A 22,198-nucleotide genomic window follows, 5' to 3' on the forward strand; every position below is an offset into this window, starting at 1 on the left:
TCTTTCAAGCGGGTAATTTCGCCGGGGGTGAAGTCTGCGGCTTGTCGTCAGTAAGATTCGTTTCCACCAGGGATTGCCAGAGAGTAATCACCTGCAATCATGGGCGTCTCGATGTATCCTGGCACGATGGCATTTGACCGAATGGCCAAGTCCTTCAGCGAGGCCGCTGCCTCCACGGCCACGGAGCGAGTCAAACCCAACACCCCGGCCTTGGATGCAGCGTACGGCACAGCACCGGTGCCAGCCTTTAATGCCAGTAACGAGGAAACGTTGATGATACACTTCGAGAGGGGATTTGCGTCCGTGGAGTCGTTCTTGCGGGTTCGGACCCGGCTGCGAATCGCAGCACGGATTAGGGCGCGGGAGGTGAGCACCGCACCTTCGAGATTTGTGCGTAGGATTTGGGAGATGTCTGCCAGTTCGGATCTGGGGAGAATACTTGAAATCGAGATTCCCGCGGCGTTGACAAGGACATCTACCGTGGCCTGTATCAAAGTGAGCAAAGCGTGCTTAAGCAGGGCGCGTGCGGTTGCGCAAAGGGGTGGTGGTGTCTACCATTTCCTTCTCCAGCTCACGCATCCATGAAGCTGCTTCTCCAATATCACCAACAAGGAAACGAATCCTACTCGGCGCATCTTGCTGAACATTGAGCTCTCCCGTGGTGATAGTAGCATTAGCATCTGGAGAGACACCCGTAGAGGCATTGAGATTATCGGCCGCATCTTGTAGGCGTTTCTGTGATCTGCCGACTAGAATGATAGAAGATGCGCCTTCTTGGAGGAACCGCTCTGCGATGGCGTAGCCAATCCCGGATGATCCACCGGTGACCATGCATGTACGACCGGCCAGCCGGTTTGCAGACTGAAAGCGTGTTGCTGCTGATGTTTGAACAGAGCGAGACGAGGAAAAGAAGCGGTGATCTCTTGTTCTTGGGGTGACTGAAAGACATCCTTTCCTGATGTCATTCATAGAGTGGGCAAAGATGGAGGAAGAGGAAGGTGCGAACACCCGCGCTGGGAGAAGTGAAGTAGTCATGACTGTACACATTCACTCCTTCACTGGTCAGCTTTCTCTTGTCAAACAAAAGTCTCTCCAACTCACCTCAATCCTGAGAACAAACTATCCAAGCGGCACACGACCTGGTGCATCCCATACCATTCCATCAATCCAATTTATCTTAAGACGCGCCTTATCGATAACGATGCGGGCGCACGGACCACCGAGTCGCCATGTCCCCCAGCCCGTCGAGGACCGCCGACTGCGCGACCTCCATGCCTCGACCCGTACCAACATGGCATCCCCGACCTCCGAATATGTGACTCTGGTGTCCTGCGATGGCTTCGAGTTCATAATTCCGCGCAGTGCTGCCTGCGTGTCGGGCACCATCCGCCGCATGCTGGACCCGTCCAGTAGGTGGACCGCTTTTCGATTTTCCAACTCGTGCACTCGAAGCTGTTGCTAATCGTTGACCTCGCATTACAGGCAAATTCTCCGAAGCCATCACCGGGAGATGTACCCTAGAAACATTGACGTATGTGTCTTACGAAAGATCCCATCGCATTTGTGGCCTTGTTGCGCGTTCTCATCCTGTCCATCGCTAATTCTGAATTTCGACCTTCTTTAGTGGCATTGTCTTGGAGAAGGTCTGCGAATATCTCCTCTATAACGAAAAGCACAAGGATCAGGTCAATGTGTCAGATATGGATATCCCCCCGGAGTTGTGTCTGGAGCTTCTGATGGCTGCCGATTACCTGGACACTTGATTGATCTAGAGAATGGGGTATCTTTTACTTCTTGGGTATCAGATCACTGAGCTACCACGGCTGGCACCTCTGCTCTCGAATCGAAAACGGACCAAAATGGCTTTTACGGCGCACGAAACATGCTCTACTACGACAATTGATCTTACAAGGAGTTATCGGGTTTTCCATTTCTAGAAAAAGGACTGGAGGAGGCGTTTTGCTGTAACATACTCTGTCGCTTCGCTTCGCATTGTGATTTATTGATTTATACAGGCGCCGAAAATAATAGATCGGTTATTGCTGTTTCACTCTTCCCGTGCGGTACTTGATTAACATCAAGTAAATGCAATGCCATCCAAGCATCAAAACATTCGATCTAATATCTCCATGGTCGAATGGTCTAAAATGGATGGCAAATTGAGACAATACTCCGCAACATTTGGATCCCTGGTGCTGTGGGCCCAAGCACCTGGGATTTGAGCAAGGTTTGGGATTTGTAGAGGAGACATGAACTATTCCGTAGTTATTCAAGTTACATCCATGGATATACTATTAGTATTGCCTTGTAGTTAACTTGGGGCTTTCCTGATTCGACCTCGGCATTGCTTACATACTCATCCGACGGGTCCACCCCCATAACCAGCGCCATCCCAATACATCCATATTCCATACTCCATACGACATGCACTTTGTGTAAGAGTAGGGCTCTCTATGATCCCTCAGTCGACCTCACTTTAACATCACCCTCACTTGCTTACCTCCAACCCCTTGTCTGCCGAAATCGAACGTGGCGTGGGGGCTGCCCCATTCCGTTCCCATAGGGTTCCGTCTCCCCGGATCCCATTTGATAACGACTGATAGAGGAGCACTGTCGACAACAACACATCATGTCAAGTGTTCTTGGCCCAGCAGCGGTGCCAAGTACCACCGATGCCTCCCTCCTCCAGGCTCTGAACGCGACCGCCTCCGCGACATCCGGAAGCTCGTTCCTCCCCACATCCCCGCTCGCTCTGATTACCTTCCCCCTGCGCGTCCTCAACCAGGCCGAAACTTTCGCGTTTAGCACCGTCCCCAGACACCTCCTTCGGATTGCGGGTATATCCAACATTGAAATGAACTTCTGGGGTGGAGCTGCGGCGGCAGCGGGCGACGCGGGCGACGCAGCGCAGGCCGCAGCGGATCTGGCAGGTGGCGGTGGTGCTGCGGCTTTCGGTGATAACTGGTACTTGGGCGAATTCTTGATGGCTGCGAAGAGAATCGGGGGCTTCTTCGGGTATCTGACCAGCGTATGGTCTTTTGCTTGTTTGGTGGAGGTAAATACCACTCGTTCTTACTTTCTCTGGGAGCATCGCTGATACATGTACTTGCCTAGGCTCTTGTTCTCAATCGGATCACCATCTACGCCTCGACTCGTCGCCATCTTCGACTTGGCTGGGAAAGACGCCTGGCTTTGCGCTTAATACCCATAATTCTCCTCGGGTCACAGATATTGTCTCTACTGCGGGGAATCCGTTGCCAGACCGCTCCATCCTACCCTACAATGCGATATGGTCGACCTACAAAACCATTGAGTTTCGACTACGCATCTGGGGGAGGCAGTCTTCACTGGCTGTCATCAAATATGCTATCGTGGGAAACCGATGAGCAGGCCTGCAGTGCCGTGGGTATGGCACGGGTACCTGGCACGCCGGACATTCCCTTCGGATCGTTTTCTTTGCTGTGGCCTACTTTCTTACTACTTTGCCTTAGCCATTTCATGGAAACCCTCTCGTGTGCGTTACAGGGTAAACCTGTGATGACCGAAACTGGCATGTCGATATTCGAGCACTCGCTTGCCTTTGCGGAAGCCGAGTCGATGATCAGCAAGTCGATCGGGCTTGGGTTATTTGGTCTTCCAAAACAAAGCCCTCTTACCTCGGGTGGCACCGACGACGGACCCGTTTCTCCACTACGACTCCTCACGAGAGCACAGGTCCTTGATCGAATGAACGTGACTCCCGAGTTACTACTGATTGCCCTGATATCATGCTTTAACAGCCTGAGCTCCCATATTCTTGACGTAATTGGTAAGCAAAGCCGATACCGTCTCTTCAACACGGCTCTTTGGGGCCTCTGTTTCATGGGCGCCATGTCATGGGGCCTGGAGAGTGGTCCTGTGAGCATCGAGCCCGGTGTTCTTAGGTTCCCCACTGTCTGCATTGTCGGCTTCATCCCTCACTTGCTTGTCCTGCTGGGCATCGTCGTTTGCTTAGCCATTTACGGGCTTGCTTTGACGATCACAGCCTTCTCTCTACCCGCCGATGAAGGCCAATCTATCTCCCTCCGACAGCGATTCGCCCTGGCCCATGAAAATATGCAGGGTGCGAACCAAATTCGCAGCATTCGTATTAATAGACACGAAGACTTTTATACAACTTTGCTTCGGATTGGCTACATTGCGTTGACGGCCGCCAGCGAGGCTGTTTTCTTGAATGAAGGCACAGCTGTCGTTGCCAGGAAAATGACCTGGCTCGAGAAAGACCGACTCGCCGAGATTGAAGCTTCTCGCCAACGGAATTCACACGACGGAAACTGGTCCAGCCAATCCCGAGGGTCTCCCTTCGATGCGGTAGGATACTCTGGGTTCGACCTTCCTATGCAGTCCACATCATGGGAAAGCGGATACAAGCGTGAAAAGAAACCAGAGAAACCAAAGAACGGCACGAGACAGATGCGACCTCATGCTGAGATAGGAGGCGTTGGTGCTGTGCAAGCCTCACTCCGTCTTTGGCACGTTATGTCATTTTTTCGCTCCATCTTCTGGCTTATTGTACGGTGGATGGCATATGGTGCTAATCGCGCCCTTGACCGATTGGGAATCCGCGCCCGCCCCCAATGGCTCAAGCGCTTTTCTCGGAACCAGCAAGATAAAGCAGGCTCTCGCAGCGACACTCCACCAGGGCTGGACTTTTGGATCCTCTCTGAAAAAGGGGAGCTTGAGCTTCCTGACAATCGAGAGTATGATGTCGAGCTGGAAATGCGAAAACGAGTGCGTCCTAGCAACTCAAATTGGGAACGGAACGATGAGACGAGAATGGATGATAAATTATACGATTGGTGGAAACGCGGTGGCTCATGGGGCAACCAGGATCACACGTCGGACTACGATCCCTCCGTGGCTGATGATGATGACACTACCAGCGTGATATCCATGTCTACCAACGCTTCTGAGGATGACTGGGAGTACGAGGCCGAAGATGGACGTCGCACTCCAACTCAGAAACAGCCTTTCCCTTCGTTTTCACGGGAGAGTACTCCTCTTCAAGATCCTGGTCTAGACATGGGCCATCTTGCTCGTCTTCTTGATCCCCAGGACCGTGAAAGCCGGGAGGAGGCTCGAATTCTTGCCGCACATCTTAGACCACCCCAGTCTTCCGGTGGTATTATGACTCGCAGCCAGTACCGCCACCAAGTGGAAAGAGAACGATCGCGTGTTTTGCTTTCGTCTCGCTTGCATGTGGATTTACAGCCTTCGCCCGACAAGCGGAAGCCGACCGCAGAAGAAGAATCCGATGTCCTTGAAAAATTGATCCTTTCCCGTCGGGCCGAAACAGCCGCCAGTGATGATCCCAATACCTGGAAGTCCGGCGCGATGGGCTTAGGTGAAAACGGTCCTCCTTGTGTTGTTTGCCAAACAAGCCCTCGATCCATCATCACCTGGCCATGCCGCTGCCTCTGCATCTGCGAAGACTGCCGCGTTAGTCTAGCCATGAACAACTTCGGCAGCTGCGTGACTTGCCGCCAAGAGGTTGGTGGATTCATGCGTCTATGGGTTCCGTGATCTCATACCCCCCCTTGCAGCGCCATCTTATTTTTATAGAAATACGAGGATTTCTGAAGCCCCTGAGGCTCCATCTCAATTCAGCTGTTATGCGCATTGAGAAGCGTGTAACATATTGCATCTGCATCACTTCATCACTTCATTGATACTCACGTCCAGATTACCATGCGAACTGGATTCCCGGCATTCGTCAGCACGCCATTTCTTTTCTTGTACATAGTTATATTTCATCTTTAGGGCTTCGGATTAATCAAGACTGACTGTTAAGACAACAATGTACTCAAATTGTATTTGAAAAATCCACAAAGAATATCGTGCGCATTGCTCAAGTGCTATCTCAGATGGAGAACTTGAAAACAAAAACGGTATGACCTTCGCTCATTTCGCCCTGGCTTATGGCTTGACCAGGGGTTGGTAAACAGCCTCCCACATCCGTTCACGAATCCATGCCTTGAGTTCAAAATCCCCTGATGGAATATCCTCTTGCTGTGCAAGTCCCTCCGCCACTGCACACTTGATCACACCAGCAGCGATATCAACGCTAATCTCTCGAACATCCTCAACATCAGGCAGTAGGGGCTTGCTGGGGTCTTGCAAGGCGGGCGATTGGGCCTTGAGGGCTTCCACAGCTGCCACCAGCATCTTCTTTGATAAAAGACTACTTCGCGACAGGACTGCGCCGAGGCCGATTCCTGGAAAGCAGGTAGAATTATTGCATTCCGCTGCCATGGAATTAATACAAGTTCCAAGATTGGGATCGGGCTGGACCTGAACTCACCGATATCATATTCGACACCTCCATACTTAACAGGCGGAAATGGACTGCCTGTTGCGACAAGTGCCTTGCCGTCGGTCCACTCGTAGAGATCCTGGGGTTGTGCCTCGTGGAGGCGTGTCGGATTACTCAGTGGGAACACGATAGGTCTGTCTACGTGCCTTGCCATTTCTCGGATTATTTCTTCTGTGAAGGCTTTGGGTTTCGTCGATGTACCTATGAGGACGTGCGGTTTGGCTTGCTGAATCACAGAAAGAAGGTCATAATGCTGGCCGCCTTGCCAATCGCCATCTTCGCGGGCAAATGGTATCTGAGCCGGAGTCAGATCAGTCCCTTGAGACTTTAAGAGAAGACCTGATTTATCGATACACCTATTCTCAATCATCAGATGACGAACTCCAGCGGAAACCACCAGTTGACGCGGCCGCGAAGACATACCAGATCTGCTTAGATGCCTCCGATTTCGGTTTCCCTGTCTCCGTTGCAATAGTATCGGCAATTTGATCTGCGATGCCTGTGCCAGCCGTACCAGAGCCAAAGATCACCACACGGACATCCTCCATCTTTACTTGGCTAACATGTAGAGCCGCCATCATTGCAGCGAGAGTGACACATCCAGTGCCTTGGATATCATCATTGAAGCAGGGAATTTGAGATTGAAACTTGTCCAGAATGCGACGGGCGTTGTGAAGACCAAAGTCCTCGCTACATAGACTTATTAGCTTTAGACCTGAGGAGAGGGGCGCACGGCTCACAAATGGATATAGGCCTTTGGGAATCGGTTTCGTGCACTCTTGACGAATCTTTCCACAAAATCGTCGTATTCCTTTCCCCTTGCCCGATGCTGTCGTAATCCTAGATATAGCTCATCATTCAAGAGCTCATCATTCTAAGTCCAAGGTTAGCTGTGGCAGTCTCAGATGAGCAGCTGCAGAAAATACATACATTTGTTCCACAATCCAGCACGACTGGAAGCTGTCGAGCAGGGTGAATACCGGCACACAGTGTCGTGATCACAAGCTTGGCAACTGAGATGAGTATGGCACCCACACCCTGATCGCCGATGCCGAGAATCTACTCAAGCCTTAGCATTGTAAGGGCGGGGGGTTAGGTAACCTAGAGCTTACCTCTTCTCCGTCGCTGACGACGATGTAGTCGATATCTTCTTCGTTGCCGAAATTGGCCAGTGACTTCTCGATCATATTTTGGTCTTTGATATTGAGGAAACACCCTTCTGGCTTTCGAAACAACCGAGAATAATTCTGGATTGCGTCACCTTCAGTCGGTGTATAGATAACGCTGAACATCTCTTTGAGATGTGTTTGTAGAAGCTGAGAACTTCGTCAATGCAAGCTTCCCAGATTGGATTCCAGAGATGGGGTGGTCCACAAACTCGATAGTACAAAACTTCATTCTGCGCTTTCATACTAGCCAGAAATGTGTTTTTGGCTAAATCATCCTGCCGACTGCTGTATTGCTGATAAGCACGTTTGACCTGTTCATCTAACGACTGGCGGTTTGGCGGGAGGAGTCCATGCAGCTTGAAGGTCGTCCGCTCTTCCTCGGAAAAAGCAGTTCCCTTGTTAAAACGGGAGGATTGTAGCAGTCCTTCACCCTGCGAGTAGAAAGATGAGTATATTAGAATAGTCGGTAATACTGGCGAGGCTTTGTGTGGCTTACGTCGTACGGACATGTCAACGAACCAGTTGCCCGACGTGGTGAGTCGTTGGAGCCGACCATGTTAAATGAGCAGGTGGCTAGCGAGTCGAATAAGGCGCAATCTCCGGAAAGTTTAGGCAGGAACCAGGATACTCAGAGCATACAACTTGTCTTGGCGATGTGGGACCGGGAGGTTGGGAGCGAAAGGAAGGAAATTCCCGAGAGCGCTGATGTCATTTCCCCGCGATGTGTACTAATAATGCAGTCTCTACTAGTAACTACAAGTAGGTACCCTGGACTCAAAGCTCTGTACACAAAATACCAAAATTTATGTAAAAAATAGAAATAACAATTCCAACCTTGGAGGTGTTGAGTTGTGCTCCAAACCTTCTTTTATACAAGCATCCTATACCTTCAAAGCTACTGTATTTACATTCGCAGGTCACTCTATTGCTTCCAGTACCTAGCAGGTAGGAGCTCAGCTATAAACTGGGCTGGGAGCCAGCATTTGAGCAGTGGTATAATGTAACCCTAGTGTCCCTCGTACATTGAACCAGCCGAGAGGGACGCTATCATCAAGATGCTGAAATCCATGCTTAAACTCAGACCTGGACACCGCTCTACAGCGAAGCAGATCCTCAAATTTGCATGGATGGTCAAATGGGCTTTGCCCCGTGAACGAGAATATCCCAAGAATATAATTCCAGCAAAGCAATCCGACTGCATAAATTGTCCGGGTGCTTCCTCAAACCAAAACTCGAGTATTTTCATTTCGGATAATTCAATCTCGGAGATGCGTTCCATCATTGATGGGCAGTCATAGATAAATATCCTCTGGGGCAATGGTTGTCCAGGCGACAAGCAGATCTTTTATATCTGGAGCTAGAACTCCGACCGATACTGAGTCACCGTAAAAGGCGTGAGTCTGGCTGTCTAGCCGATGCGCCATATAGGAACTGTTTGATGTTCCCTCGTCTTCTCTGCCCGTGGCATCACCCTCCGATGGGAGGACAAATGACGGCCAGGGATGGAAAAATTCTGGAGATGGCAATAATGGTGGAGGCGATCCGTCCAAGGCATCCTCCCAATCCCAAAAGGTCATGGAGGGAGAGGCGGGCGGAGGCGCCACTTCAACTCCAGATGAATCGGATAATGAATCATCAAAGCCGTCTGGTCTCATATTTGGCACATGTAGGTCTCGGGAGAATGTACGCTTCATCTTGTTTGTTGGATCTTCATTGTTATACCCGCCCATGACTCGCCTATTTCCAGTTCTAAGGCCCAAGCTATCCGTAGAAGCTCGACGTAGACTAGGCGAAATTGAATTGGAAGAACCTTGAGCGCCGGTGCTGGGGCTTTCCTCCGCCGGCGGCGATGGAGGGGGCAATGTTATCTCCGTCGAAGGGCTGTATTTTCCCATGTCCTCGGTTTGGGTCGCAGATGAATTGACGGGAGACGATTCTGCTGTTGCGCTGTTCTCACTGGGAATATCTATGCTTAATTTAAGTCGAGGTCGGTACGGAACTATCCGAGTACCGTTTCGTGATTCGGGTATATCATCAGGAATATTATTTTGAAAGGTCTCTGTTTTTTGACCATCTTGCGAAGACTTGGTCCACGGCGCATTTGCGAAATGGAGAGCAAGCACTGAGCCCGAATCATCAATAGGTGTGAAAATGCTGCGAGGTTTTGGCAAAGGCTTCTTCTGGGGCGGTTCGAAGGCAGAAGGGCCGTGACCTCCTTTATTGAAGTTGAATGGCTCTATCCTCTGAAAGGGTATCTTGTGAGTAACCTGTTCTTTTCTCGGTATGCCATGCGTACTGGTAGTTGTGCGAAATATCTATACGTACCTCAAAAATAGGACTATCAAAGGCCCTTATCGCCTCTTCTCCATGAGACTCGCGGAACATTGCAAGTTCGGCCTCGTGAACAGTAATTACTCCATCCCTGATCCTCACATGCCGATCTCGAGGAAAGGTGGCTTGGCATGCATCAATCTCTTGCAAAAGGCTTCGGACAAGATTGTGATATTTGTCGATCTCACTGTCAGGGGAGGGTCCGCGACAGGTCGTCTGGTTAGGTTGTGCCATCATTGTCAATTGAGGTGACCTGATCTCTTCATCTTTGTTTGTGTTAATATTAACCGTCTCATTAACATGATTTCTTCCAGCATCAAAGTTAATCTTCTCCCGGAGAAGTGCCTCTATCAACTGTCGTTGAGATCCAAGAAATGAATCATGGGATGACCTGGCGTAGATTGTTATAAATGCGCACGCAGATTTCCAATCTTTGATGGATATAACGTACCGTTTGATATCTCTGGCATATATAATAACATTGAGCATTAGAAGCATTGTGGATTTTAATCTGTCCAGGTGGGACTTTAGCACATCGAGATCGGGCCCAAGAACCACAATCGTCAGCCTTCGTGTTCCACGTTCCCATTTAGTCTTGCCAGATCCAGGATCTTTCTTTTCAACCGCATCTTCTATTTGCTTGAAGATTTTCTCACATTCATTTAAGACTTCCCGCGCTGTCAAAAATGCTTGCTGTGAGCAAATTTTTGTCTCAATGTCCTGCTCAAGAATTTTGCCTAGTTGATGCAGAATGCTGCAGGTAAGTGAAACATCATTTGCAAGACGTTCCGCAGACCGATCCGCATCTTTAATTTGTCGGTAGAAAGAGCAAAGCTTTACCGAAAGCCTCATGCCAATTTCCGCAATCTGGAGAGTACTTGCGACCACTCCGAGGATTTCTAATCCAGACATCGTACGTGAGGCCAGCTGGGGACGACAAGAAACCAAGTTGGTTGAGGAGGGGCGACTCTGTCACCAAGCGAGGGGCAGTGCACAGTACGCCGAGCCTCAATCACGTGGATTCTATGGAGAGTTAAACTAAATTGTACACTCACTCGTAATATGGTACTCTTTTTTTTTGCCATATAAGACAGCCCTCGCCGTGGCTGTGTTCGAGCACTGTGGCACTAACCTACGTCGTGGGTCCAGATGGGCATTACAAAGCTCACAAAATCACTCATTTGCGCATTTCCTTTTATAATACCGAAGACATCTTGCAAAATACGATTCGACGAATGAGGTCGCCTGAGAGGGATCACCCTAGCCTAAACTAGATGTAAGCTGGAGAGAAGCCTAACTGCTTTTGAAAATTAGTATCTGTCAAGTGGGGGCCGTCGTAGCCCCAGTTATTTAAAAATAAGGTGGAGAGAAGCTTCGCTCAATTTGGTATACATGTCATTAGTCTCGGACTAGAACCCTTAAAGTAAGGTATAAATTGGGAGCCTAGTTATACTGTCGCAAATTGATCATTTTCTAGGGCATGGGCGCACCAGCCAAAAACACCGTAGCATAAGCCACTGCGATATCAGGGCAGATTCCTAATAATAAAATGCTGGTGCCTTTTTGGAGTTAAAGGGGACGCAGGATTCAATTTGGACTCGTTAAACATAATGCCTTCCGTTCGTTGGCATATAAAGCTCGTGATATCCTGACAGCATTAGCTTTTTCAAACACTTGATTCCCTATCAGCTACCACCATGACACCTTTCATCAAGCTACTTCTTTCAACGGGTCTTTTCCTGGCGGGAATAGATTTCGCTTATGCAGCTTGTGAGCCGGAGATATCCTATCCTGTTCCCAATTATGGGAAGGATACTCTGAGAGAGCCCCTGGGTGAAATTACCAAAAGTCTCGACGGCCTCATCAATGCCGGAGAGTTTGCGAAAACGTCCTTTTCGTTGGAGATTTCGTCGTCAAGAAAGACTCTCTATACGAAGTATCACACCGATAAGTCCCTGGGCGGTAGCCCTATTGATGGCTCCTCGGTATACCGGATTGCTAGTGGCACAAAGATGTTCACTGCTCTGGGGATTCTTAAACAGGAAGCTCTCGAAAGACTAAATCTTGACGATGAAGTAACAAAGTATGTCTCTTCGCTGGCAAACGGACCTAGCAGGATCTCATGGAAGGGCATAACGATTCGATCATTGCTTGCACATGCCGGTGGATTGCCAGATAACTGTGAGTATCTTCCCAGTTCGGCGTTTACCTCTTAGAAAAACTAACTCAAAATTCAAAAAGTTGATGACGAGGATCTACTTCTTACCCTGGCCGATCCATCTGTCATTGGATTGCCTCCAGTGACTGCGGCCCAGCTCAAAAATCTACCCAAATGCGGATTGTATAGCAATTGGACCAACCCATGTACCGCTGCTGGTATGTTGAAAGAACCCCATGTTTTATTGATCACCGACTGACTTGGATCCTATTAGATTTGAATGACGACCTCCACCAAGTTGATCCGGTGTTTACACCACAGAAAGAGACCTCATACAGCAATGTGGGTTACGATATTCTCGGGGAAATCCTGAGCAATGTTACTGGTGCCAAGTACAAGAACTACATAAGCACATCTATCTTGAAACCCCTCGGTATGAAAGATACTACATTCAATGTTCCCGACGATTCTGTGACCGCAAAGGCTGGATCAGGTTCCTACTGGGGCTACGATCTGGGTGTCGGTATTTCGTAAGTTTATGAAGCCCTTCAGGGCTGGGACTCAATCTTTCTTGATTGACCGCATGCTAATACTTTACAAAGTTCCGGTGGAATGTATAGTACCTCCTCTGACATGATGAAATTCCTTCGATGGACCCTCAAAAACCACGACAAAATTACGCCTACGGTCAACTGGTTCCAACCCAGTGCCTGGAATTCTGGCTCACACTCACTCCTCGGATATCCCTGGGAGATATTTCGAAGCACGGAAATTCTCCCCAATACCAAGCGCCCGGTGACTTTCTACACAAAAGGTGGGGGCTTGGAAGGATATTACAGCTATAGCATCATCATTCCGCAATATGACCTGGTCATTTTCATGTCCGTTGCCGGAGAGCTCGCTGGGTTGAGCAACCTATACACAAAGGTCCTCAATCCGCTCGTCATCGCGGCGGAATCTGAAGCCCAGAGCCAGCTGAACGACAACTATGGGGGTGTCTACGTTTCAACTGATGAGAAGTTGAACTCTTCCATCACTTTCTCTCACACCGATCCCAGGGCCCTCCACATAACCTCCTGGGTCTCCAACTCGACAGAGGTTCTCGCGGCGCTCGGTAGCTTTGTATCGAAAAAGGCCGGTACCACCGGGGATCTGTACTTTCAATTGATGCCAACCTTTCGCACCAAGCGATCTTCCGATGGTCGGATCGGTGATATCTGGCGGTTTATCAATGTTATTGATGATTATGATCATCCTACCAATGCTACGACTGTCTGGAATGATTATTGCGTTGTCAATATTGATCCCATATCCTATGGTAAAATTCCCGTGAATGAAGTCGTCTTTTGGAGGGCTACTGATGGCTCTAACTCGGTTGTGGATGAGGTGACACTTTCCGCTTTCCGCGTAACGTTGCGCCGCAGCTGAACAATGGGATTTCCTATCTGTTCTGGGATGGGCTTCTATAGATTCCTCTATTATTCACTATCTGCGAGTGATTTAGGCATTCACGAGAGATATATTGCATGTACTCTATTTCAGAAATAAATGTTAGTAAATCAAAACACTCGACTCTTGCATGCTGCAAAGCGCGACTTACCCATCCATATCAAGCGAGCCAGCCTGTGAGCCCTTTTGAAAATCTAGATTGTGGGTGCTCGAAATTCCCGCAATGACGCGAATTTGTCTCTCGATATAGTTTTGTAGGGCTTCTGAGTTATGTGCAGTAGCCTTTGCCATGCTTAATGGCCATCCAAGCGATCGCGCCCAGGCAGATTCTGCCACTCCCATAATACCGTATCGGGTAAACTGATCAGGTCTGAGATGTTCCGGTACCGTTGCGCAAATCTCTGTAGTGATTTGTTTCGCTGTTTCAGATGCATTATCGAGGCATAATTCGAGACCCTCATCCAAATGAGTCCCCCCTGGGACAGAGGACAGATAATCAGACGTCGCGGATGTGAGGAGATCTATGCTGCGTAGTCGTAGTAGTCGTAATGTATTCCATCTCTGGGCCATTCTAGGGCTAGCGAACTTGAGAACTGGGATTCGCTCAATAGTCTCCCCTTCCGATAAGTGAGTAGCGGTTGTTGTGCATTCCTCAAATTCAAAGCAATTGCTATAGGCCTCTGGCATGCATTTCATTAACTCTTCAAAGCTCGAGTCGAGATTGCGTATTTGTTCGATGCCTGATAGACATATTGGTGTTCTTCCAATTGATGCAGTGAGTTCGGCAAGCCGATCTATCAGAGACCAAAGTTGTACTTGAGGTCCAGGGTTCAGCCATGACAAAGCATATAAAGCCTTGAGTTGAGGAGGCATCTGAACACGGCGGTCAAGGCAATCAATTTGGACAATCGAAATGACATGGTGGAGAATGCCCTGGGAGGATAGACTGTTGAACATGTCGGGGCGACAAGAACCCAGTATCGCCAGAGCTCCACGCACATGTTCTGACCAGATATTTTGCGTTTGGTCTGAATTTCGCGGCGATATCACTGCGAAAAGAGCTAGAAGGAGCACAGACGTCGCTGTCTCTAGTTTCATGGTCGCTTTGGGGTTTTGTAATGCGCGATTCGTTTGCGATAATGCAGCGCCGTAGCTTTGTAGTGCCATCTGCCGCAGATCTTGTCGATGGTGCCCATTTGCCATGTAAGCCAAGGCTGCAGCTTCGAGACTCATGTGCAAGCAGCTGGGCTTCGCTTGATAGCCGTACATAGCTGGCAGGTAGTCCAGGTAGACGCCGCCGGAAAACGCAAACATGAAAAGATTGACAGCTCTGGAGCCAATGGGCTCTATTAAATGCTGCATCTGGATTGGGCCGATCACTTGGTCGGGTGTATAGTAATTATCGTTCTTTTCATTCCCATCTGAATTGGAAGAACTAGGAGGATCCAGTTTCGATTTCGGTGAGCGCGGATTTGCCTTTTTGACAGTTGTGTCTGTTTGGTGCATGAACATCAAGTCCAGCCGGTCGCGGTACCCATGGCATTTTCCTTGAACCCTGAGGCATTGCGTACATTCAGGGGATCCTCTATCGCACTGGCAAAATGAATGAGCTCAGATCAGAACCTCGTTCGAATCTCGTGCCTACCTTGATGCGTCGTTGACGGCACGGTGCGCACCCTGACGATGGTGTCCCCCTAAAGCCCATCAGGAACTGCTTATTGAGTCAGCGCATGAGCATTCCAAGGTTAGTAGTGTTGCTGTTTCCTGCTGCCGAATATAGCGTGTTGCATTTCCTGAGAGTTGAAGTCTAGGGGCGGAGCTAAGCCTCCGCCCCATTGTGTGCCCATTGCGTGGTGGTCGATCTAAGTGGGGCGTTTTAAGGCGACCAACATTTGATTCACTGTCGATCAAATTTAGATTTAGATTTACATAGATTTAAGATCTGAAAAATTTGAAAATCATCAAGGTAAATTCACAATAGATTAGGATTGAAGAAGAATAAGAAGAATATCGCAACTTTAAGGCCCCACCTGGGCAGTTATATTAAGTCCACTATACAGAGTGAGTCACTATTGCAACCGCGTCCACCACAGGCAAATGATACAACGTGTTGCCATGCCTATCGAAGAAAGCCGACGGCGAGGTCAACAACAGCACAGATTAAGGTATGTATATTTACAGGATGTAAGCAGCGGCAGCAGCAATGGCGGCAACACCAGCCATGTTACCCTTGACACCGGAGGCACCGTTGAAAGCGGGGGAGGTGGTGGCAGCGCCAGAGCCGCCGGAGCCACCGCTAGTCTTGCTGGCCAGAGGGGTGGAGGTGCCAGCTGGGGTAGAGCCAGCAGCGCCGGAGCCAGAGGGGGGTGGAGCCGGGGGTGGTGGCACCAGTGGTGGCACCAGTACCAGTGGCAGAGCCAGTGTTGGTAGCAGAGCCAGTCTCGGTGGCAGAGGCAGAGCTGGAGCCGGAGCCAGTTCCAGTGGCAGTGGTCTTGGAGCCAGAGGAGGTCTCGGTGGCAGAGCTCTCAGAGGTAGCAGAGGTCTTGGAGGTGGTGGTCTCAATGGGAGGAACCACGATGGGGTGGCCGGCGGACTTGCACTGGGCGACGACGGCGTTCGAGACGGCTGGTGACAGTTAGTATACGATGACTTGACATAGTGGGGAGAGAAGTGGGGGCGAGGATAGATTGATATCTCAAAGAACTTACAGATCTGGTCGGCAACGTCACAGGCCTTCTGGACGCAAGGAGTGATGTTGCTGACCAGCGAGGTCTTCTGGCAATGGCAGGCAAAGTCGGTCAAGGCCGAGCAACCATCGGTGGTCAAAGCGCTGACGAAGCAGTTAAGCTAATGTATCGTTAGTATACTTGGTCACCTTTTGAATATTTATACGTTTGAGAGAGTCATACCGAGCACGAGGGGACATCGGGGAGCTGAGCGTTGGCCAGGCTGGCGGCAACGAGGGCAATCAGAGCGTGGGAGAACTGCATCTTGTCGATTATAATAATAACTCTTTTGAAAATGGATTATAATATAGCGTGCCGGAAACGACAGTTGATGATAACGAATGAGGTGGGTAGTCGAGTAATAAGAAGAGCTTCATCCAAGGCTGGGGTGCATCTGCCCTTTTATAAGCTTTGATATGGTGCCGTGGGCTCCGCTCAGGGTAGTACTAACTATAAACATCACATGTCCGCTGCACAAAGAAGCGAGAATCGAGAAGAGCCCATGGCCGCGGTTGACTCAGATCACCCATGTCCTAACTAATTGGGGCGTCTCATTGCAGGCCAAGCCACCATGGCGGGCGCCGGATCCTGGCTTCATGCACCCGATTGAGTAGAGGGGTAAATTAATATCGCTCGGGGGCTGGCCTATAGACTGCGTATCCGGTGTGTAGTGTACGATGTGCGTATCAAGGGCCCGCGCGATTCACGACGGCCCCATCAGACCGGGGTTGGGCGAATATGGAGAAGAGGGCATGGATTAGTGTAGGCGTACTAGCCAATGCAGGTGTCTTGAGCTAGTCGCACGGCAGCAGGCTTTAATTTCCACTTTCCACTGGTGGCCAGACCTTGGGGTGATCCAAACACCAGACAATATGGAGGTAGCACATGCGGAATTGGGATTGCTTTTGCAGATCCTGCAGACTGCCCTGTAAGTATCAGGCTTGGTAGAACAGTATACCGACAACACGGTAAATGCACGGGACGACTGCAGCAAGAACCCAGATAGTACTTCGTACAAGCCAAGCTGTTGCATACGCAATCCTCTGGATTTGTATGCAGGTAAAAATCTATAGTTGCTTCAGTCATTGCAAACCACACTGATTTGGGGGGGGCATCTGACCAAGGAACAAGGGTACCCCGCGAGACATTGTCGAGAACTGCTCAGTGAGTGGACCCTATTCATGTCACGGAAGTACCAGTCCGAAGCAAATCCGGGGAACTCAGACCCAATCAGATACGCCAACGCTGGCAGGGCAAACGACAGGGTTCTGGTAGCGTAGCATCCAACTATCCCAAAGTAGGCCCTTGGCCGACACCCGTCAGCCCATCAGCGCCATCAATCCATTAATAACGGTTATTGTTCTGGTAAGTCACACAAAGGGTGTCGGATGCATTTGACTAGGTATGATTACGCGTTCTGATCCATTTCGGGCCACGGCGATCACCATTGGAGGGTTTATTTAGCACCAAGAAGATCAATTCAACTTCTTTGATCTGCCAGACACAACTCGGATGATCCGGGCCCCCGAGCCTGTTTTGCATGGGCCAACCGGGGGTGGGTCCGCGGGGAGGAACAATTGGGGTCCGTGGGTCTTCAACTGATTGTTTGTCCGGGGATTTTTGAAGGGAAAGTCCGCAGTCTAGTGAGATAGCGAGATAGGATCACGGCCTGGGCGCCCTACCAGCCATTTTACTCGATCGGAGGCCTCGTACCTGCATGGCCGCGATCACCATCGGCCATCGGCTAAGCAATAATGTCAGCTGTGGCTCTTGACCCATGAAGAACTCTGTGCTCCGTAAATTCCCCTGAATTGTTTTGCGGTATGGTCAGGAACGAACTCATGTTGGACGGAGGGCCAGGGCACCAGGGCCAGCCATCCACCTGGTCCAACTAGGTGAGACATTCTTGTTGTGGTGGCGGCGGTGGTGGATCAAAGGTCCCCTTCTCGCCTCCTCGTCCTTCTTGTGACTGGCATGGCCGTTGTTTCTTGTTGGTGCCAAGGAGCGCTAAGCCTGGTAACGTAGGGGGAGGATCACATGGGATGACGGTTCTGTTTCGGCGTATGATATCGCCACAGTGAAATGCAGCGAGTCCCACACGAGGTGCCTGGACGGGGTCAAGAGCTGGAACAGGCTTAGATGGAGGGATTTAATCTATTTTGAAGTCAATGGTTTGGTGGCGGTTGGGGGCTGGGGGTGGACCCTGCGGCGTCGAGAGATTGCAAAGAAAGGTACCGAGTACAAACCACTAAGACTCAAGTTGACTTACTGCTTGGCTGGTCTCCAACATTTGAATATTTCAGCAAGTTCCAAGTGTTGGCCAGTGTTTGGTGGGGGGAAATGGTGGGGAAGTGGAGCTGAAACAAACAAAGATGGAGGATAAGAGCATCTACGGAGTACGGCAGGCGATCAACTAGAACAGAGCTGGACCCAGCGATCGACAGATTCAATCGAAGAAATTTGCCTATTCGGATTCTATAGTAACTTCCATCCCGTCCAGATGAGACAGGGGAAAGTTTCGGCCATTTAAGAATATCCGATAATCCGACTAGTACCTGCAGTGGTCAACTCGGATACTATCTCGACCAGGATAAACGAGATTAATCTGCAATTAAAGACCCCAGCACCACCCTAGTACAGCTCCGGCTGTCATTTCCGCTTTTCTGACTGTTAATCTCGAGGCTTACTACGAGTAGTACTGTTGCATCTTCGCAGGATTCAAAGTCCCTTGAATGGACCCTGGAGACTGGTGACATATGAGAGATAATTGTCCGCCACGCCTCGGTCGAGCATATTCCATCCCAGATATTCACTTCATGTGGGAGTTCGGGCAAATAAGGGGCTCGACGGTTAAGAAGGGACAATGCAGTTTCCCGTTGGTAGATGAGGGGGGAGTTTTTGAACGCCCATTCATTCATGACTCGTTGTATTCCATAATTCGTTCCTATATGTACAGTGCCCACACCGTGACCTTGCTGTGCAATCGGTGAGTGGTTCGGCTCGTCTCCTTGAGAAAAGACCGTCTTCGACTCCGAGCTCTTATGAAAGCAACTCATCCATATGGGCCCGTTCTCGATCTCCTCATTTTTCAAGAGAACCGCAAGAACTTCGAGGGGTGGGTTGAGCTTGAGCTTGTTGGCACGGCGCCAGCGCTGAATCCGAGCAATGCCGATACAAGGCTGGTGGTGGTTAGCAACACTCGTCGATATATTCTCTGCGGTATGGAACTCCGTATAAAGACTGCGATAAGGAATATGGGGGCGGGTTAAGGTATCATACCCCATATTGATTCGATAAATCAAAGTGGCGGAGAATCTTCTCCTCCATGGCTAGATCCTTCTGGTGGACTATAAAATCAGGGAAGTCAGTGATTTCTGTTTGATTCCCCACTAGCGATTTGCAGTACCCACCTCGAGGAGCCAAGCGGCCTTGTTCTTCCTTCTTCCAATATCGGTTCAGATCCTGTTTGCTCATCTTCAAGGCCCGCTTATCCTCCTCCGAGAGAGATTCTTGGGCTGCTGGCTTGACATGCTGGCGGACGACGAGATCGGCAACATGGGGTTTTGGGGCTGCGAGACAATCACATCCTGAGGCTCCGGAGTTCCACTCGCTGACTTGTCGAGATTCTTCCCCAGGCGAGGGGCAGTTGATGGTTTGGTCACCCGGGACTGAGTACCGAAGGATAGAGTAGACTGGCCGGAGGCAGCCGTGCGGCGACGGGGAGGCATGGTGGGAGTGTTGGGAGTGGTGAGGGTAGTAGTAACAGCAGTAGTAGTTGCACTAGATGCAATGCAGATATGTGGGAGGATGATGGAGGGGAGATGTCATGGTTCGTGTTGCACCTGGCAACCGAACTTGAGCTCAACGGAAAGTGGAAAGCTTGGCCGCACGCGGAAGGTTCCATGGTCCACCACAGTCCACAGTCCACAGTCCACACTTCTTTGTTGATGATCAATGGAGAATTTGCGTGGGGGTGGGATGAGGGGGGAAAGAATGATAATTTGCATCTACGAGTAGAGAGTAATAGTAGTTCTATCACTATCACTAGTACTACAGAGTCCATCTTGCATGCTGGCAATGACGTCGATTGGACTTGAGACACAGGCCACTGGCAGTATTGTAACTAGTATTAGGGTATATTGATTTGATTAATTTATAGATCATAGATCAATAGTATGGTATATACTACTACTACACTCCATTGTAGATATTAAGCGCCTTGCACTCGCACTCGCACTCGCACTTGGCTGGGCAAGGCTCACCCCCCACATCATCCAAGCTCAGCTCCATCATCAGCCTCACCCTTCCTCACCCCCTCCACTTCCACTTCCACCTCCACCTTCAATCTCAAACGACCCTCTCTCTCGCTCCTCCCACTCGCTCCTCCTCCTCCAAACTCATCCTCGCCATCTTGCGCCTCTGGTCAGGCCCCTATGATCTGTGCGACAGGGCCCAGCTTGCCGATTCCCCACAACTTCCCTGCGCCTCCTCCACCGCATGCCTATGCTAGTGTGGGAACTGCGCTTTCGAGATGGCCGCCTTCGTGCGCGTTTCAGGTCCGGCAAATGGCAATTTTCTAATCGGCTACCCGGGCATCTCGGCTACTATGGTAAGCCCTTTTCGTCTTGTCCTTCATCGGCCACCGGGGGCGGCTGCAGTGTGGCCCGATCCCCTGGACTCGAGCTCGACTCGACGACCGTATGCTAATCAATCTCGCTCTTCACGCAGCCTCGAATCGAGGGTAAAGTCGAGATCCGCCCCAGCATCGGGATATCTGCCCCGGTCAATGTTTCTCTAGTCACCATCTCCCTCCTCCGTCGCGAAACCATTCACCCCTCGGCCGACTCCGTCACCAAAAAACGCCTTGCTCCACCTCGAAAGGAAGTCGCAGATATCGTCGGCAAGGAAATGCTCTTATTTCGATGCCCCGCCGGCAAGGAGTTCGAGGAAGTCATCGCGATGGACCTCCCATTCGTCCTCTTCATCCCATTTGGTCGTGGGGGCCGCGATGCCTCTCGGCGGGTACCCCCCGCGAGTCTCCAGCTACCCAGTCGCACGGCCGAAACATACTACGAAATGGTGGTGATGGTACAACAAGGCCAGTCAGAGCAACGCAAATATACCTTTCCCGTCCCCATCGCTCGCTACGACACATTATCCACCTTCGGCATGTACAACCGCCCCGAGTCAGCAGAGCGCGTATCAGATCACCTGGTCACATTGGCCATCTCATTACCCCGGTGGTCCTATGGACCTCTCGACCCGGTCAGCGTATACGTCAAATTATCCCCGAATCAGGACTGGATGGGTAAGGCCCGCAAAGTCACTATCAGCAAGATCACTATCGGCATTGACGAGGAGATCATATACAACCACGAGGGCGACGAGCCCCAGCGCAAGATCAAGACTCTCACTAAGAAAACCGAAGCGGTGGGGGTCCGATTACCCCAGTCGGGATACTTGACGAATCCAGGCTTGGTATTTCCGGCCAAGGACATGCGGGATTCGGAGGGTATCTTGCCGCGTAGTCGCGCAGCATTTCCGATGTATGGCGTCAGCGGATTCACCACTACAGCCAGCCTGTATAAAATCGAATACTACCTCACAGTGCGGGTGGGTCTTCCAGCAATAACCAGTCTTCTATACTTCGGATTCAAAGGCTAATATAATATGTGACAGGCTCATTTAACATCCGCGAGAGATATCACCATCCGACAACCGATCGTCGTCTGCCCACTCGACCACGCAGGCTGCAAGGAAGAAATGGAAGCTATCGAACAAGCCGCGCGCGATGCAGCCCACGTGAACCCAGACAACCCAATGCTTCCTCTGCCAGCCATTGTTCGACCGCACGACCTCAATGCCCTCAATTATCTGGGCGTGGCTCTGGTTGGCAACCAGAAGAAACCGTTGATCGACTGAGAGATGGCTTATGTGAACAACGATCTACACCGAAAATATTCCACTCTGAAAACCAACAGAGTACATCTAATTGAACCCGATTTGTGGCGAC

The 22,198-nt window shown here is 50.3% G+C and overlaps 10 protein-coding genes across 10 annotated transcripts; 4 read left to right on the top strand and 6 right to left on the bottom strand.

The window, feature by feature from the left end:
• Positions 1-47: 47 nt before the first annotated feature.
• On the bottom strand, positions 48-1,035 carry N7509_011274 (SDR family NAD(P)-dependent oxidoreductase; the record flags this gene model as incomplete). The annotated part of the gene is made up of 2 exons (XM_056635911.1): positions 48-485; positions 556-1,035. 2 exons carry the CDS (start codon positions 1,033-1,035, stop codon positions 48-50), a joined length of 918 nt encoding a protein of 305 aa, XP_056486531.1.
• A 166-nt stretch (positions 1,036-1,201) lies between these two features.
• Positions 1,202-1,763, top strand: N7509_011275 (elongin C; the record flags this gene model as incomplete). The annotated part of the gene is made up of 3 exons (XM_056635912.1): positions 1,202-1,409; positions 1,483-1,531; positions 1,625-1,763. 3 exons carry the CDS (start codon positions 1,202-1,204, stop codon positions 1,761-1,763), a joined length of 396 nt encoding a protein of 131 aa, XP_056486532.1.
• An 866-nt stretch (positions 1,764-2,629) lies between these two features.
• N7509_011276 (putative ubiquitin-protein ligase (Asi3)) lies at positions 2,630-5,562 on the top strand (the record flags this gene model as incomplete). The annotated part of the gene is made up of 2 exons (XM_056635913.1): positions 2,630-3,055; positions 3,115-5,562. 2 exons carry the CDS (start codon positions 2,630-2,632, stop codon positions 5,560-5,562), a joined length of 2,874 nt encoding a protein of 957 aa, XP_056486533.1.
• Positions 5,563-5,955: 393 nt separating this feature from the next.
• On the bottom strand, positions 5,956-8,030 carry N7509_011277 (NAD-dependent malic enzyme; the record flags this gene model as incomplete). Its single annotated transcript, XM_056635914.1, has 7 exons — positions 5,956-6,254; positions 6,341-6,708; positions 6,776-7,042; positions 7,093-7,226; positions 7,283-7,411; positions 7,465-7,668; positions 7,731-8,030. The coding sequence occupies 7 exons, from the start codon at positions 8,028-8,030 to the stop codon at positions 5,956-5,958; spliced, it is 1,701 nt and encodes a 566-aa protein (XP_056486534.1).
• Positions 8,031-8,813: 783 nt separating this feature from the next.
• Positions 8,814-10,764, bottom strand: N7509_011278 (uncharacterized protein; the record flags this gene model as incomplete). The annotated part of the gene is made up of 2 exons (XM_056635915.1): positions 8,814-9,764; positions 9,847-10,764. The coding sequence occupies 2 exons, from the start codon at positions 10,762-10,764 to the stop codon at positions 8,814-8,816; spliced, it is 1,869 nt and encodes a 622-aa protein (XP_056486535.1).
• A 785-nt stretch (positions 10,765-11,549) lies between these two features.
• Positions 11,550-13,438, top strand: N7509_011279 (serine hydrolase domain-containing protein; the record flags this gene model as incomplete). Its single annotated transcript, XM_056635916.1, has 4 exons — positions 11,550-12,033; positions 12,094-12,228; positions 12,285-12,540; positions 12,613-13,438. The coding sequence occupies 4 exons, from the start codon at positions 11,550-11,552 to the stop codon at positions 13,436-13,438; spliced, it is 1,701 nt and encodes a 566-aa protein (XP_056486536.1).
• A 168-nt stretch (positions 13,439-13,606) lies between these two features.
• N7509_011280 (uncharacterized protein) lies at positions 13,607-14,965 on the bottom strand (the record flags this gene model as incomplete). The annotated part of the gene is made up of 1 exon (XM_056635917.1): positions 13,607-14,965. One exon carries the CDS (start codon positions 14,963-14,965, stop codon positions 13,607-13,609), a length of 1,359 nt encoding a protein of 452 aa, XP_056486537.1.
• Positions 14,966-15,634: 669 nt separating this feature from the next.
• N7509_011281 (CFEM domain-containing protein) lies at positions 15,635-16,449 on the bottom strand (the record flags this gene model as incomplete). The annotated part of the gene is made up of 4 exons (XM_056635918.1): positions 15,635-15,789; positions 15,848-16,084; positions 16,168-16,306; positions 16,369-16,449. 4 exons carry the CDS (start codon positions 16,447-16,449, stop codon positions 15,635-15,637), a joined length of 612 nt encoding a protein of 203 aa, XP_056486538.1.
• A 2,422-nt stretch (positions 16,450-18,871) lies between these two features.
• Positions 18,872-19,913, bottom strand: N7509_011282 (putative DNA polymerase delta subunit 4; the record flags this gene model as incomplete). Its single annotated transcript, XM_056635919.1, has 5 exons — positions 18,872-18,931; positions 18,999-19,364; positions 19,465-19,532; positions 19,596-19,754; positions 19,862-19,913. The coding sequence occupies 5 exons, from the start codon at positions 19,911-19,913 to the stop codon at positions 18,872-18,874; spliced, it is 705 nt and encodes a 234-aa protein (XP_056486539.1).
• Positions 19,914-20,716: 803 nt separating this feature from the next.
• N7509_011283 (arrestin C-terminal domain-containing protein) lies at positions 20,717-22,107 on the top strand (the record flags this gene model as incomplete). The annotated part of the gene is made up of 3 exons (XM_056635920.1): positions 20,717-20,794; positions 20,914-21,798; positions 21,865-22,107. The coding sequence occupies 3 exons, from the start codon at positions 20,717-20,719 to the stop codon at positions 22,105-22,107; spliced, it is 1,206 nt and encodes a 401-aa protein (XP_056486540.1).
• Positions 22,108-22,198: the final 91 nt, after the last annotated feature.

This window comes from Penicillium cosmopolitanum (assembly GCF_028827165.1).
Source record: "Penicillium cosmopolitanum strain IBT 29677 chromosome Unknown utg000009l:1.0-9042332.0:1.0-9050551.0, whole genome shotgun sequence".
Lineage (NCBI taxonomy): Eukaryota > Fungi > Ascomycota > Eurotiomycetes > Eurotiales > Aspergillaceae > Penicillium > Penicillium cosmopolitanum.